The 16,782-nt window shown below is 42.4% G+C and overlaps 2 protein-coding genes across 3 annotated transcripts in view; one reads left to right on the top strand and one right to left on the bottom strand.

Annotated features, from left to right (window-relative positions):
* Positions 1–11,889, bottom strand: part of col4a1 (collagen, type IV, alpha 1) — a 34,874-nt gene extending 22,985 nt beyond the window's left edge. Inside the window, exon 1 of the mRNA XM_069532873.1 lies at positions 11,677–11,889. Coding sequence (XP_069388974.1) covers positions 11,677–11,748 — 72 coding nt within the window. The 5' untranslated portion in view covers positions 11,749–11,889. The remainder of the gene's footprint in view (positions 1–11,676) is intronic.
* The window catches only part of col4a2 (collagen, type IV, alpha 2), a 50,714-nt gene continuing 45,648 nt past the window's right edge, over positions 11,717–16,782 (top strand). Inside the window, exons 1-3 of one of the 2 annotated variants that reach the window (XM_020089776.2) lie at positions 11,717–12,199; positions 12,436–12,545; positions 12,640–12,691. In XM_020089776.2, the coding sequence (XP_019945335.1) occupies positions 12,508–12,545; positions 12,640–12,691 (90 nt within the window). In that variant the 5' untranslated portion in view covers positions 11,717–12,199; positions 12,436–12,507. The remainder of the gene's footprint in view (positions 12,200–12,435; positions 12,546–12,639; positions 12,692–16,782) is intronic. The other variant, XM_020089777.2, reaches the window with a different exon arrangement.

Below are 16,782 nucleotides of genomic sequence, written 5' to 3'. Positions count from 1 at the left end.
TGAAAATCTATGTGGCCAGAGAAAAGGGTTTTGTCAGAGAGTTTTTTTCCCGGTTTTATCTTTCCAGCTGTGGGGACGTGGAGGAGGATCCTTCCGTCCACACTGATAATGGATTTCACCGAGTGAAATGCCAACATTTCCACTTTGTAATTTGGAGTTTTGTAAAAGGTACAAAATGTAACTTCAGCCACTAGGATTCACTGGCTAACTGGCCAACAGTGTGCTTCTCCTCATTAGTTGTTCCTCATTAGTTGTTTGCCTCAGAGGTTACAGCAGAGACGGGCGAGGCCACAATGTGACGCAGTAAAAAGGAGACTGAAATAAAACATCCCATAACCTTGAATAAAATGATGGATTCCTTTGGGTTTAAACATTGTTGGAAATATTTTGGATAATGTCAGTACACAAGCCGATAAAACGTATAACATAGTTTTTAAACATTTTAATTAAGAATGATTAAATATCAAGCTTCTTCTCATCAGTACATCTGAAGTTCATTAGTTATGGTTACAGCATACGTTATAATTTATTTTCTCAATGATACTCACATGTGCAAACTGACACTTTCTGTTTCTCTTCCACTTTCTTTCTCAGACCATCACAATTCAAATCAGATGTTAAACTTTACTTTTATGTTAATTTACTGCATCTCTCCCCCTACTCTCTAATCCTGTTTCCTGTTTCTTTTCTTGCTGCCCCTAAATGGAAAAAGAAATTGACTGAACTTCCAAGAAGTCAGAGTTTTACACAAGCAAGTGCCAGCACATTGTTTTATTGTGAGCCACAAAGCTGTGGAGATAATTGGTAAATCTGCTGCCTGGATTTCTCATACACAAAAGTTCACAACTGTCTAAAAGTCTGAGTCACTATCTCTGTACACAATAAAACCAGATTGTTGCAACACTTAGGTGTTTACTTTGGTCTTCTGTTTGTGTTGATTTCATGTTGGCTGATTTAGTTTCTCTCAGTGACGTCTGATGAGATACTGTGCTCCGTGTCCCGTCAGTAAATACTGTGCAACTCCGCTAAATCGATCACATCCCTGAGCTTTCACATTAACATCTGGATTCATGTGTAGACTGAATGAGCCTCAACAAGAGGAGTCAAACACCTGACATGCTTCTGTGCCCCTTTAAAGTCAATCTCATTTCCTGCACAGATAACTAATGTTTCAAAGCACCGACATTACGAGCCATCAAACTGGATCCAGCTCCGTTCCGGCCAATTTAGCACATGGACGTTTAAACTTGTGTAAGTCACTTCATAAAGACAAGGCACAGATGGAGACACTCAGGATAGTTTGACTCCATAAAAGTCACTGTGATCTTACTTGGCTCATTAAGTGGCACTAAACGAGACAGTTATGAAGCATACAGCAAAAATACAAGCACATGTGTACAAACTAGAAAACTCACAAATCTACACAAGTCATATGTACATGTAAATATAAATGGAATATTCTATCGGACTGTCGTTCTTCAGAATAAGGTCAACAGTCAGTGTCTCTGTGAATATTTATCTAAGCTTTTCCTTCCTAATCAGGTGCTACTGACCACAACTATGCTGTCAACGGTCAACTCACTGAAACAGGAGCGAAACATAAGCAAATAAAAAAAGAAATGATGAAAGATAAGTGGAGGAGGAGAGATAATTGTATTAAGAATGTGTGGGGTTGATTTGCTCTGACATTCCTGGCCTTCTCTGGTCCTGAGAGGCTGGGATGAAAGAACGGAGGTGGAGGAGGAGAGGAGAATTTTTCTGGTCGGACTGCCTTAGTTGGAAGACGAGGCTTCTGGTGCAACTTGTTCTGTAAACAAGCGTGAGTGTGTGTGTGTGTGTGTGTGTGTGTGTGTGTCTGTGGGAGAATGAGCGGCACGTGCTTAGACTGGAACCGCACGATGTGAAACCAACCAAATTTTCATAATAACTACTCCTGTGAGCTATAAATATATTTCATATTCTCTTCTTTTCAGTACATTTAAGTAAAGTTTAACATTAATATTTCATGAATTTGCAAATGATTGCAAATAATAATTTCCAAGTGCCTAACACTTCCAGAGGACACAAAGTGGTTTAGTTTCACATCAGTTCTCCACAGGAACCCAAGGCCAGATTCAAAGCCCTCCATACCCGCTGATATACCATATGTACATTTTACAATAAAACAGGGATGTGTTTAGTGTTTCCTTTTTTTGAAGAGTCCTGTAGCGCTTATTTGCTGAGACCAACGTGATGTAAAACATGTTCTATTCTAGATGCAGGCAGCAGGTATCCATTTTCAAAATAGAAATAATTCAGGGCTTCTGTAACCAAAAGCAGATGCATCGACTGAGAGCTGTACACACACACACACACACACACACAGATGCAGGCATATAAACACACACACATGCACTGGATATAAACACAAACATAAAAATGAAAACCAGACACTGAGAAAAGCCTAGTGGGATTCATAGAGTCAGAACATACACTTTTGTTTCTCTGAGAAAATCTAAGATTGGAAGAAAATATATGTGAAATGACTGAGTGGGAGTATGAGAACCAACACACACACATAAGTTAATGAACAAATGCACTAATCAGTCATCAGTGCGCTCATGCATGACCAAGTGGGACCAGGTTAATGTGTCCTGGGGCTCAAAGGTTTGTATAAAATCAGATACATCATCCGCAATCACCGTCATGCAGGTCTATACGCTTAACGCTGGGGGTCAAACATGAACATGAGCCCACAGTCCTGTACTGTGAAGCAGAACATGTCCGTCTGCTGACATAGCGGCGAACGCACAGCTCGTCCACTGGGACTGCAGGAGTTGTTGAACATGTCAGCAGACATGCGACAGGAGGCTGGAACATTGCACAGGCCTGCATGTGCGGCGAGATGTTCACAGTCCACTCAGGAATTCTCACATGTAAAATTAACTCAGGAAATGGGAAAAGTGTTTTAAAGAGTTTCTCAGGCCCCGCTGGTTGGCATAGTGTTAGAACTGGCTGCTCCTCAAGTGGGGCAAGTCCAGCTGACGGAGGGAAACTGCTAATCGCTCACTGTCGTCTACAGAAAACGCGCTTCCTTGAATTCAATCAAGCTGCACCACATTTCACAAATTCATTGATGTCCCTGTATCAGAATTTTGTTATCATGTTTCTCTGGCAATTCTGTGAAAATTTAGAAAAATGTCTCTAAAGAAAGTGACAAAAACTGGTCTTATAAAATATCGCTGCCTTAGATTACAGAGGTATGTGACCTCTCTTTATCAACCAGTCCGTCTGTGTCCCATCTTGACCGGTCACATGACCCCCGCTGGCTCTTCCTGTTGACCTGCGACCTCTGGCCAGGCCATTAGAGAGGATTTAGATGTTCAAACAGGGCTTTCAATTAAGGGGTCATCATGATAACTCAGATCTTCCTCGGCGCTCATGTGTGTGGACAAAATGTTACCTTGTTAACAAATTAAGCCAGAGTCCTGCTAATCTTTTGGACTTAGGCGGGACTTTCCATCTCCAATTACAGCGCAAACACACGTGCACATGTCTCGCCTGAAGCTCTCAGATGCAGAAGATGTGCAAAATTGAAAATCCAACAGGATGACTCTGGTGCTGTAAGATTTATCTCACTGCAGCAGTTTATTATGGGCTTTTTTGATTTGTGTGCTGAGCTCTGTTCACTTGCCCACACATCAGTGGTCTTGGTGGTTATTGTTCCACAATGTGAAAACAGTGAAAAAGAAAAACATTCCTCAACAATCCCACAGGAACAGGATCGGTCCAAGTCTAATACACACAAACGTCAAATCTAAAGCTCCCAATACCTCTGCCCTTCTTTCTCTTGTTTGCAGCTGCATTGGTTTTTGGCTCGGAAATAAAATATGACAGTAAAAATACTTTTTCTCAGAGAACAAATCAGGTATCGGGGCAGTGAGAGGGAGAAAATCAGTGGATGGTGGAAACAGAAAGACGAGAGTCGTTTTTTTTCTCTGAGAAAGAGCCAGTTCGGCTCTAAGTGCTTCAACGCTGCCCGTGGCTCCTCTGTGAATATGCTGCACTGTGCCACAGGATGTGGGACAGAGGAAGCCATTCTTTCTGTGAGGAGGAAGGCCTCTTCCTTGCCTTTTATGCTCACAAAGACAAGAAGGGGTTGGGTCAGCCTCCCCGTCTCTCTCAAGAGTGCTCTGGTATCTGGGAATAACGTCAGCACGTGAAGACAAGCAGTGACCTCTGTGACACGAGTACCAACCGAACACGTCCGACCTGGAATTCTCTCACGCAAACTCCTATTTCTCCAGCTTCCTCCAGAAACAGAGAAGAGGAAAGATTTACCTCTGTTTCCAACATTCACACGTTACATGGAAGCACCTGGTATATGAGTGAGTCATTTACATAAAGACGCAGGACCATCACAGTTATAAGAGGTGACACGATGCAGCCTTCTGGGAGATGGCATATGCAGGAAGTGTGTGTGCATGTGAGCTCTATTTCACATCCGTTTGAACGAAGGCTTTTCCATGAATGCTGCACACACCATGATGTTGTTTGCCCAAGAGACGAATTCACCTGAACTTCATATCATCACTACAAACACATTCAGTTTTATGATACATAAGTTAGACAGTGCTGTCAACGTGAATGTTCGTGAGCTTTTATTTTGCAGAATAAACAAAAAAGAAAAGATTTGCCTTTAACACGTTTATTTTCCTAATTATTAAGTTCTATATATTGGTTGTATTTTTTTCTATTCATAGTTTTTACCCTGGTCCATTTGCTTGTTGGTTGGTTTACATGCTTAAAAGCAAGATTTTGCAAAAACTTGGTGGAAGGATCTCGTATCTGTCAGGGAACAGCCAATTTAATTTAGGTGTGAATCCAGATCAGGGGGAAAACACAGGATTTATAATTGATCAATCTTGATTATTAATTTTTTTACTTTATGTCCATGGGTGTATGGAAAATGGAGCAACTTGATTAAATTGCTTGTTATAATAAAATTTAATCTACCGATTAAACAACAGATTTAATCTGTGTTGGATATTTTTTTAATCCTCAATATCAGTATTGGTCTCCAAAATTCTGTTTTGGTTCTATAAAGCATAGATGTGAGAAAGAGGAAATTCCAGGGCCAGAGTAAGACAGCTGTTAGCCGGGCCTTTCACTTCCAAGCAAACTCATGGATAATTGAACCCTTTCGCCCCATTAACAGAGCACACACTTAAGCTGATAGCTATCCAATAGACAGAGCTGCTCTCTATTGTTCTCCTGTTTCCACATCAGGCCTTATCTCAAACACTGCCATTACATCACTACTGTCTGAACATATAGCGAGACTGTAACTTACAGATTTCACTGCCCTGAGGCTTTAGAGATGCTGACAGCAGATCTGCTTGCGTATGAGCTAAAAATAACACAATCTACCCCTATAGACTCCGCTACGCATTAAATGATTTCCTCCTCTCCTGGTGTGAGTCGCTTCACGTGACCGGCGCAGCTTATTTCCTACTCAAACTTATCTGATTAGGACTTTTTTTTCCTGGGAAACTTCAGTAAAATAACAGCTTTGTAAATGGACAATTCTCATTGTGCAAGTGAACAGAGCACAGCCGCATAAAGAGCAGCACAGGAGGAGATGAATAAAGCATCTGTTCCTCCTGGAAAGTGGATCGAGGGTCCAGGTATGGATGCTCAGGCACTCTCAGCTCCTCTGAATTACTGCAGGGTCTGACTCACTATCTGCTATCTCTATCAGTCCACCTCCACTGTTCATTTAGTGCAATAACACTCCAGTACAACCATGTCTGGTACAAATTAAGAAGTAACTCTAGCTCAGATAGGAGAAGAGGAATAAGGAAGGTCTGCAGTGAGATAAACATAGAGTCCAGTTTGAGAAATACCGAAATTCCCCTTTTAACCTTGATCGGATGTGATATGAATAAACAGTTTCCCAGTTTAGTTTGGAGAAAAATAACCAAATATTTACATGCAGGACATCATCACTGATGGGACAACCATAAAGACCAATGTCTCACTGGGTCTGACTCACTCTCTGCTATTTCTATTATTCCACTTCCGCTGTTCGTGTGGTGCAATAACAGTCCAGTCCTGCCGGGGCTGGTTGAAATTAAAAAGTAACTCTATAGCTCAGGTGAGATGAAGAGGAAGGTCTGCAGTGAGAGGTGCCGGGGCGCAGACAGAGTTAAAAACCAGACCAATCAGTTGAGACATCACTGTCAGGGTTACCTGAGAGAAAAAGGAAATGTCCTCATTCGTCTAAAGCGAAGACACCACATGACACATTCACCTTTCAATAGGACATATATGAAACATTAGACTCATATCTGATATCATTCACTAAATCCATCAGTTACCCACTCAACACAGCAAAGACCTTCTCCTTTACTCTCTCTCCTTATCGTCTCATCTGCACTGAGATAAGTCTGTGTGATGGAGGATTGATAAGTGATGGTAGGAACATCTTGCCAGATGTGAAGCATGTGAGGCCTTATTTTATAGTCTTGTGATGGGAGAATACTTGTTATTTACAACTAGAGGATATTTATTCTAAAGTGTGTGTTTCCAAGAGGAGCCAGAGTTAAAGAGTTAGTTCTCTGCTGTGTTTACAACATCTTAAAGGGGAATTCCAGTATTTTTCAACTTGGAGCGAGACGTGTGTAATGTTTCCCAATAATCTTAGCAAAGACCCAGAATAACAACTTGAGCCTTTCATTGATGAAAAACACACTTTTAGTGGATGTTTCCTGGACTTCAGCAGTTGATAAGATTAAATTGGAGCCACTGTCACTGTCATGGATCTACTGGACCGATTCCAAAAGTGTTTTCAAGTGACATTCATTCACACACCCACATTAATAAAACAACTTTCAAAAGAGCTCAATCTTAGGTAAGAGGGGTTCGGAAAGTCTGCAGTGACATAGACATAGGTTGAAAGAAACAGGAATTCCCCTTTAAACCTGTTGAGAGCAAAGGAACCCTACGTTTGGAGAAGCTGATGTCGTCACCACATAAATCCAACGTGACTGATTAATTGGTTGTAATTTGAGTGTTGACGACAGTTTCCTGGTTTAGCTCAAGGAAAAATAACCAAAGATTTACGGACAGGCTCAACTGTAAAGACTTATTTCATAAGAAACTAACTCAAACCTTCACCTTCTCCAGATCCCTGAATTCAGCAATTCATCTATTTATCTTTCATAAAACTCAAGGTCCAGTGGAGGTAACACAAACACAGACACACAAAGTAACCACAGAACTCAAATATACTAAATAAGAGGGTTTCAGTTAACCAATCCACCAATCAAGCATTCGCATTCAGCGGAAACATTGACTAAACACTAAACTGACAGAGAACAGCTGAAGAAAAAGAAGCCAGAACTTCACTCTTCACTTCACAGGCCCTAAAAAAGCCGTTAATCTAATGACGCCATCATCCCTGTCTTCATTACCCTCCGTGGCAGCAGTGGGTGGATGTACACGGTCCAGGAACAGAGTGTGAGACTTTGAGATTTGTTACGGGGTGTCATCTCCGGCTCCGACACACATTCTTCCACTTCTGGGGTTCCTAACCTCATCACCTCCCCCTCATCATCTTCCCTCTCGAGCAGCCTCCCTTCCCCATCACTCCCCACCTCCAACCTCCCCGTCAGAGAGACGTATCTATTACACCATCTCTCTGTCCAAACCGCAAATGACATTTATGACTCACCAATTTCACAGTTACATGGCTAAATTGCACTTTCCCCATAACAATACACCTCGGGGAAGAAACCGATCCCGAGGGTTAATTTCGGGGTGAAAGCATTTTGGTGGGAAAAAGGGTTTTATGTGTAAAAAACTAAGTGTGATGCAAATCTGAATGAAATGATGCTTGGACCACAGGGAATTGAAAAAGGGGCTTTATCTTGTTTAACCACCATTTAATCCTCTCCTTACTTGGCACACACAGTAACAACACACACAGGAGGAAAGCTACCACACCAGTTGAGTATCAAGGTCAGAGAAGACTTAAGAGATGCCTGTCAAAACACAGAGACACACACAATCCCATCTTTTCCAAATGTAGGCATTTTTATGACACCGGGGAGCAGGGGTCGCGGCAGGTTGCATCTTCCCAGGGTGCACGCTTGGTTGGTGGCCAGGAGCAGAGTGACAGAGTCAGCCGTTGTCTCAGTGGGAGGTGTTGGGGGGGAGGTCATCTACAACAGGATCAGGCTTAGACCAAACAACAAGCAGCCTTGTCTGCACTTTGGGCTGCAGCACCAACGATCATGATTCTCAGCTTTCGACCGACAATACACACACATTCCTCAGGTCGTATGAGGATTAACGGCTCTGGGAGTTGCGCTCATCCTCCCTGGGGGGTTCACCCTGTCTTGGAACAGCACGGCCAAGCCAGTAGCAGGGACCTGGCAGCACAGAGAGGTTCTTCTCTCCCACCATCGACCGCCTTTCCCAAACCATCCGTCCAACATCCCACACACAAACTCTCACTCCAGGAATCTGCTAATCTGCGCTTCCTCCTCCTCCTCACTCTCCTCTAGGAATTACAGATGACTCACCCTGACCAGATTAAATGACCGCCAAGGGAGAACAACTCCAAACATTGGAGAAACTCACTCAGGCTCAGATGATGAGGAGAAAAAAATCAGGAGCAAAGGTCTACGTGAATATTAGCATGTTGCTTCGTCCTTAAATAAGGTTGTCCTGACCCGTTCTACAGTTTATTTGTCACAGTTTGGTTGCACGCATTTGCGTTTGACCGTGAGTTGTTTACGCTGTATATTCACTCCTGACCTTTGTTAGGCTCCACTGATTATCACTGAGCCCAAACAGGAGGCTGTGATACTCCGTCAACATCACATCTCTGTGTACACGGAGATAAAGAATACATAAACACACGGACATGAGCTAAACATTCATCTCTGACACCAGCTTCTAATGTATGAAGGAGCAGGTCACAGAATCAAGGAGATATCAAATAAAGCAACAAATACGACTGAATTTCAGCCAATAATATCTGTCACTGCTCTGGATGTATGTGAGGAGGGCGTCACTGTGCAGCTCTGGACGGATGAAAGCTCCAGACGGGTTCACAAACTTCCTGTTCTGCACCTCCCATGGGTGGATGGGAAAACAGGAGGCAACTGCTGGAATTAAAATATCAGGAAGAAGTTTCTCGATCATTCCCCGGTGGCTGACTGCAGTACAGGTCATAAACCCTGCCTCCACCATGTTAGTTGATGGGACACGGGCCAAGTTAAAAAGTGTTATGTCAAGTAAATTCCGCTCAAAGATGGTTTGTGTCATTTTAGTGTGTTTGTATGTATTTGTTTGTTTAATACTCTAATTTAAATACTCACATTTTCACCCCTGTCCATTAGCTTTTTGTTTGTTTGTTAGTAGAATTTCAACATTTCCATAATTTTCCCAGGAAATAATAGAAAATAAACTTGACCAGTGATGAGATGTTCCCCACATATACAACTCCCCCGCTGATCTGCTCGGTCCAGATGTCCTGTGTCTGTCTTGTGTTAGTGTATCAAATCCAGGATGGATGAAAGTTGCCTCTGCTGCTTTGTTGAACCTGATATGTTGGATCCAAGCATCGTACACCTCCATGCCACCCACCTCCCTGAATCAAAGCTCACAAGGGCGGAGATCATTGTGAGAAATGAAGTGAACAATGATTGTTTCAGTGATAAAACATCTGGGGAAAGGAAACTCAAAGCCACTCTAGCATGAGCGATCTGAGCTGTAGGGAAAACTTGTGGCATATGTATAGATCACATGTTATACTTGAGTCGACACATGCAGCCATTATCCTAAATCTGTTTCTCTGTAAGTCTCAATGTTTTGTTTTTTTGTTGCGTGATGACGACATCTCGAAGCTAGAACCCATCACAACTGAAAATATATCCATAAGATGGAGAAACTCCGGGTCCCTAGTGAGGTGTTAATTTTCTCTGAAACATCACACATTGTGCAATACTACGAAATGATGAACAGGCTCTTCACACTTCACAGTGTCCAGCGATGTTTGCTCCAACTCACCTGGAGCTTTGCTGCTCTGGTGTGAGAGAGGTTTCCACTGGAAAACTCCGCCCACACTTTTAGAATAAAGCACTCATGCGTCAACGAGCTGCTCAGAGGAATCTGAGCGCTTCAGTACATTTGTACAGAACGTTCAACAAGGCTGAATCTCAACATACAGGATCGTAAACTTTAAGTCTCTAAATTGTTTCAGTTCTCAGGGGAGACTTGGAACTGAAGCTCTTTTTCTCCACTTCTCTTTTCCATTAGGTTCATTATCTACTTTATCAAATTATCAAACCATCGCATTATTCTTTCCTCTGATTTGATAAATTGTCAGGCTGAGATTCAGAATCACTTTTGTGTGACATATTAAACTAGGAGTTATCCAAATGAGGACTAACTACCCTAACAATGAATGAAGTTGCTGTGAGCTGTCTTTCTCTGAGCCTCTCCTGGCAGCTGCCTCAGTTTCCACACACCCTGGGTCAAAGTTTGCAGCTACCTGTACCTGTCATGGACACCTTCACCCACCAGACATGATGACTTAATACAGCGGAATGATTTTACTGCAGCTAACTCTGACGTGTTCCCAGACGTACAATGCCACTGCTCACTGAAAAAACTAAAAACCTGAAGGCTTTGGTTTGTAGAACCTCAGTTGATGGAGAAGTCTAATGATTCAAATTGTCAACGAGTTGGTTGAAAAACAAGAATTTGTATTGAGAAACAAGTGGAACAGCACATTCCTATCTGTGCCTCACAAACGATAAATCCTGATAAAACTAACCAGCCTTACAAACATCTGTTTCATCATTACTCCCACAACAATGTCTGATTTTCATTCTCACAAATAATAAAGTCAATTTTAATGAAACAGTGGCTGGTGTTCTTTCCACTTCTCTCAGACTGAATCAGAAGTGGACATTCTTTGAAATGTGAACTGTAAAATTCTTTAGATTCCTTGATTTCAAAATATGTTCAGTACAAAACATCAGATAAACAATGTTTTGTATCATAGCAACTTTGTAATAGTAGAGTTTTATATTCTGTCTTTACAGTGAAAGCCAGAGAAACACTCATGAAACGGTTATTGAATTAGCTAAACATACCAGTGATGAACCCCACACACACACACACACACACACACACACACACACACACACACACACACACCAGCTACTGTGGGATCTCTGCCCCACCCTCTCCCTCTGCTCCTCTCCAGCAGAAGTGAAGGAGGCTGAACTGAGACTAGACTCAACTCAAAAGTTTTCAGAGCAGCATGACAGAGCTCGACTATAGAGAAAATAATAACACACACACACACAGACACACACAATAATACATTAAAAACTATAAACATCTGGAATAAAGACCTTTCTTCTGAGTGATGCTAAAACACACCTTTGTTCATTATAGGCACCAACACAAACATAGTAAATAAACTGGAATATATCATAGATAAAGCAGAGTTGGCAGCAAATTCATATGTGAATTACTTTTTTACGCATGAAGAAGAACTAAAAGAATCTTCAACCGAGCTAAGTTTGAAAGTTTCTCACATCAGATAAAGTTAAAATTAAACTTTTTGCAGAATAAAAACAACACAAAAGTGTCTGAAGTCCTTCGTCCACCCACCTCAGCCTGTGTCAGGTCTGTGCTGCAGTAGAGAGCCGCCAGCAGGAACAGGGCGCCGGACGGTAACAGCATCTTGACGGTGCGTAACGGTGCCGAGTGCCCACAAACCACCACCTGTTGACCGTTTCTTGTTTAATTTCTTTGGCTGATTCTCTGTCTTATCGTCGGAGCTCGGGCAACACGTTTGGCTGCATCTTAGTCCGAGACGATGTGAGGTTCTGCTCAGGGCAACTGTGTGCTTGTTTGTGCAGCACCACACCCCCCTCCCAAAAAACGACCACCCTCACCCTCATGCAAAGAGACTCGACCCTGCAGATACAAACACTCTGGCTTCTCTCGGTAAGGTTGAGGGACTACTCTGCACACTTTGGCGGGTTTTGTGACAATATTTGGGGAGCGGTGCTTTTTTTTTTGGTGCCACGGTTATTCCGGTTACCTGGACGTTTTCAGTCCGGGAGCCCGCGCATCTCTTCCCCTTGTGATTTCCGTCATCTTGGCATCGTTACGCACGACTGGGGTGAATGTAAGTAAAGCTTTTTATTAAGATGATGGCGAAATTAATGACACATAACGCAGGAAAAACTGTTTTATCCCCGCTTCATGTGAGTGTTAACTGAGGGTGGATCCATGCGAGGCAGGTGGTGAAGTACATGGAAATATGATTATTGTACATGTATGTAAACTCCAATAACGCACATCAGACGTGTTGGCTCATGGTTAATCCGTTTTGATGACATTGGGGGTGTTGTTGTGCCTCAGGTCAGTCATGCTGTAGAAGTTATCTGAATCTGCGGCGTGGGACTAAAGTTTGCGGTGCGCGTAAGAGGAACCATGCAGGGCCAACACACCAGAGGACTGAATAACCTGAGGTACACAGAACGTGGGCGCACTTCACTGCACAGCATAAACCGATCAGCATGAACTAATCATCGTTATTGATCATGTCGTTTCCATTGATTCCAGGCTGCTGCTTCTGTGCCTCGTCTGTGCCATCCTTGTCTCCGGGGCGCACGCGGTAAGTTTCCACTCCCCACGTTGTTTTGGCTTTTGTTTGTTTTGTTGACCATTAAGGCATGGATTGAAAACGAATCTTTTGGGGTATCTGGGCTTGTTTTTTGTCTTGGAGCTGCTTGGCACAAACACTGACACACACTAAGACACACACAGGCAGACCTGATTGTGGGAGTGTCTGTTTGGGGTGTTCCTTCAGTAGGAGGGTTGGGTTTTTTTTTTTGGCTTGGCATGCTGGTAACTCGCAGTAAAACTCAGAGCAGCAGCGTCTTGAGGAATGAATCGTGTTGCAATGTTTCTGTTTGAAATTAGCACATTCACAAAGTTTGTATCTTGCAGAATGAGCTAAAACAGCAGAAGGGCACATTCCTAAAGTCAAGACCAAACACATGTTTTCATCAAATCTGGATTCTGATGTGGATTTGAACAAAGAATCATAGATTCAACACAACAAATGTGTCCGTTTTTCACAAGAACATCACATTGTATTATGAGAAACTGACTAAACTGTCGAGAAATGCATCAAAACGTTGGGAAGAGTGATTAAAAACATTCATGGCTCTGCAACGTTAACCAGATCATCATGGAAACTTAATGGGTTCAAATCAGTTCAGTGCTTTTTTGCATCGACAAACAAACAGACGGGTGAAAACATAACCTCTTGGCTGAGGTAATAAACAGATATGTGATGTCATGTCGAGCTACGTGTTGTGCTTTGCTCGACCCATTGACCCTACAGGGGTTGAGTCGAGGGGTGAGGTCATGACCTCAGTGGACGTGATGATCTGTTTGAGTATAAGTTTGTCATCGTGTCTGTGCTTCTAAAGTTTTATCTTTTCTGTGTCGGTCAGTTTGAAAGATCCCAAATATCCGTAACTTTATCACGAGAAGATCTCATGCACTGTCTCTGTGATTTTTAGCTCAAGGCTAAGTTCAGATTTTTCCTCTACTGGAAATTTGGTATTGGCGAGGTTTGGCACTTGGGTAGAGGACATGATGCAATCTCTGTGTTTTGTTTGATAAACAACTGATTAATGCCGGTTGTTGACTTAAGTCTGAAGATTTCAGCATTGGCCTTTACCAACAACGCTCAGGGTTGTTGTTTATCTTGAGCTAAGGATCAGGACTGGACCCAATAATCATTTGGGCTCTTGTGAATCAACTGAAAAACAACAAACTAGATGTTGAGTGAAGTAATTATGAAATATACTGTTCTAGTTTTTTTATTTACATTTTATTATCATGTAATTTGTAGAATTTTGTTTCATCAGTGAAGTTATTGGAGCTCAACAGGCAGCTCATCCGGTGAGGGCGGTGGGCCGGTTGCTATGGTTTGGTGCGATATCATAGCTCTGTCGTCCTGCGTCATGAAACAAGATGGTGGATGTTTGAGTCACAGTTTCAGAATCGTCATAGCCCTAATTTATCCATCAACCTTTCAGCCTCAGCCAACCACCTTTTGGCGAAATTTGTTTTCGTTCCTATTCTGGTTCTATATGAGCTAATTTAAAATGTACAGGCAAAGTCTTTGGGGGAATGGACCCATGGTGCATGTCCTGTTATTGAACAAAATACAGAGTCATTATCAGCAGAGCAGCTCTGTGTGTTTGCTGACTTGACACGTCACTGTTCCCACTTTGGAAACAACCTCCTACTCATGTGAATGGAGACGTTGTTTTTATACACCTACATGTGTACTCGAACCCTCTCTTGGATTTCACCTCAGTCCCACAAGTCGTCGCAAACGTTTCGACAGATGTTACATTAAATGATGATGGTGATGATTGACTGCAACAAACTGAAAATGGTTGTTGTGAATTACTTTTCAACTTCCCATTAGGAGACCGAACGCTTATGTGACGCTGACTGTGCACATTGTGTTTTTGCATGTTTGTGAACTTGCTGCCCAAGCGCATGTTTAGTTTTTTCATCAGTTGAAGCTTGTGCGGGATGTCAGATGTTCAGTGACTCTGTCCGAGCTTTAATATCACACACAAGGCTGTCAGATGAAAAGTTATTTATCGGGTGTGATGAAAAGGCCCCGTTGTGTCTCACTTTATCAGATTTCGCCGGGGCTCGATTAAAAGCGTGTGACCCAGCTCGGCTCCTCTGTTAATTGTGCAGCTTCGCTCCAGTGTGGTGACACTCAGAGGCTGGAGGCTAATTTTAGTTTTGGCAATGTCCATGTGCTCAGTGCAGGCAAGTTAACTCTGAAATGAAGAAACAGCTCACATTGATTCCACACAAAATAAAACAAGATACCTTCAGTTTCTGGATGTGACGTAAAATACAGCATCTGACTTTTTGGAAAAATATCTCCATGTGCCTGCGTAAAGAGGTTGTTGAAAGGAAAACAAGTTTGAGTCGTGAGCTGGAGGTGGTTAGGGCCTGATTTGACATGTAAAAATGGTGCAGGAAGTGGTAACAGATCCAGTGTCACTGTATGATGTTTCCCATCTGACACAGAATTTCTCAATCTTCTGTGTCTGTTTCTGTTTAATATCAAAACCAAATGTAACCCTCGGGACTGATTTACTTCTTTGAAGCAGACCCCCGCCTACAGGCTGCACAGCTCTTTCCCACCATCTGACTCCACGTGACGTTCTTACATTTGGAATTCCCCCTGATTATTGAAAATGTAATTCTGCAGATATTTTGCATGTGGGATTCAATTTTGTTGTTTCCCTGATTTTCACGTCCCACTGCCAAGTGGGACTCTGCCCTGTCATGTTGGGGGGGGGGGGGGGGGTCATTTAGATATGGGGATTACTTCCCCCCTTCATTAGACACTGTTGAACCACAGAGGTCAAAGTTTTATTGCTTTCTCACTTTCACAAACCTGACCACTCACTCACGTATCTGAAACTCTCCCAACACACAGATTCTCCAGGTGTGTGGAGGTGAGAAAACAAAGCTTCACTCTCAAATCCTTTTTCTTAATTCGCAACATACGTTTCATTACTTTTTATGTGTACAAGTGAGTACAACACGATGATGAGAAGAGAGACTGACGTTATCCCCGTCTGAACTTTGGTTAAGTCATTCCTCTCTCTACGGTGGCAGGATTTTCAACACACCTTCAGAACAGAAACATCCTGGACACCATGAGTAACCTTGACATCTTTCTGATGTTGTTGTGGTAGAGGGGGGGTGCGGCTGCATCCAACAGTTTATTGAACCTACCTGTTATTTTCTGAACCAAATGAACAGGTGTAAAAGATTCCTCAGTCCGAACTGAACAATGAATGGTTTGCAGCATGAAAAGCACAGTAATGACTTGTTGCAGGAAGTTGAGACAGCATTAGAAGTTAGAATAGAAGAATTAAATGAAGGTATATTGTTTGTAGTCTTTGACGATTTAACAATGAGACGTTCATTTTGCTGGGAAACGATAATAATGTCAACGAAATTGACAGATTGAATCTGTTCCTCTATTGTCTCCTTTCAAACAGAAAGACTAATGCACTTTATTCAAAACAGTTAGTGAAGACAACAGATGATTAGGCAACATGCTGCTGACGTCATACATAAGTGAGTACAGGTCGATGCAGCCCACAAAGCTGTGTAGGACGCACGTATGACATACAACAGTTCTCCTTCGAGAAATCGGAGACACCAAATATTTTGGACCTCTGCTTGTCGATAATTAATAATCAAATTAGCAGTATTACTGATACAATGAGAACTTTATCTACTAATCAGTTCAGCTCAAAGGCCCAATTCATGTTCCATTTCTTTGTTTTTTTTACCCCTGTCTCTTTTTTACGAGTGCAACCCAGTGCTACACCATGAAACGAAGTCAGATTTATGGGTCAAAGCTTCTTCGACTTCACTGTGACACATTACAGGACAGGTTTTACGACTCAGCAGATGATCCTATTTCTGTAACTCCTTCTTTGAGATATACACGAAGACACAGTGTCAAACCTTTGTAAGGAAATTAAACCCTGTGGCTCATGATGGCAAAAACATTACTCTGCACAGGTAGACCCCCCGTCTCTGCACACGCACACAAATACCATTTATCAGTGTCTGTTGGCGGAGGACGGAAGGCTCTTGAGGCAGAAATGTTAACAGGATGTTTTGTATAGGATC

This window comes from Paralichthys olivaceus, chromosome 10 (genome assembly GCF_024713975.1).
Source record: "Paralichthys olivaceus isolate ysfri-2021 chromosome 10, ASM2471397v2, whole genome shotgun sequence".
Lineage (NCBI taxonomy): Eukaryota > Metazoa > Chordata > Actinopteri > Pleuronectiformes > Paralichthyidae > Paralichthys > Paralichthys olivaceus.
This window is presented reverse-complemented; position numbering and strand designations above follow the sequence as displayed.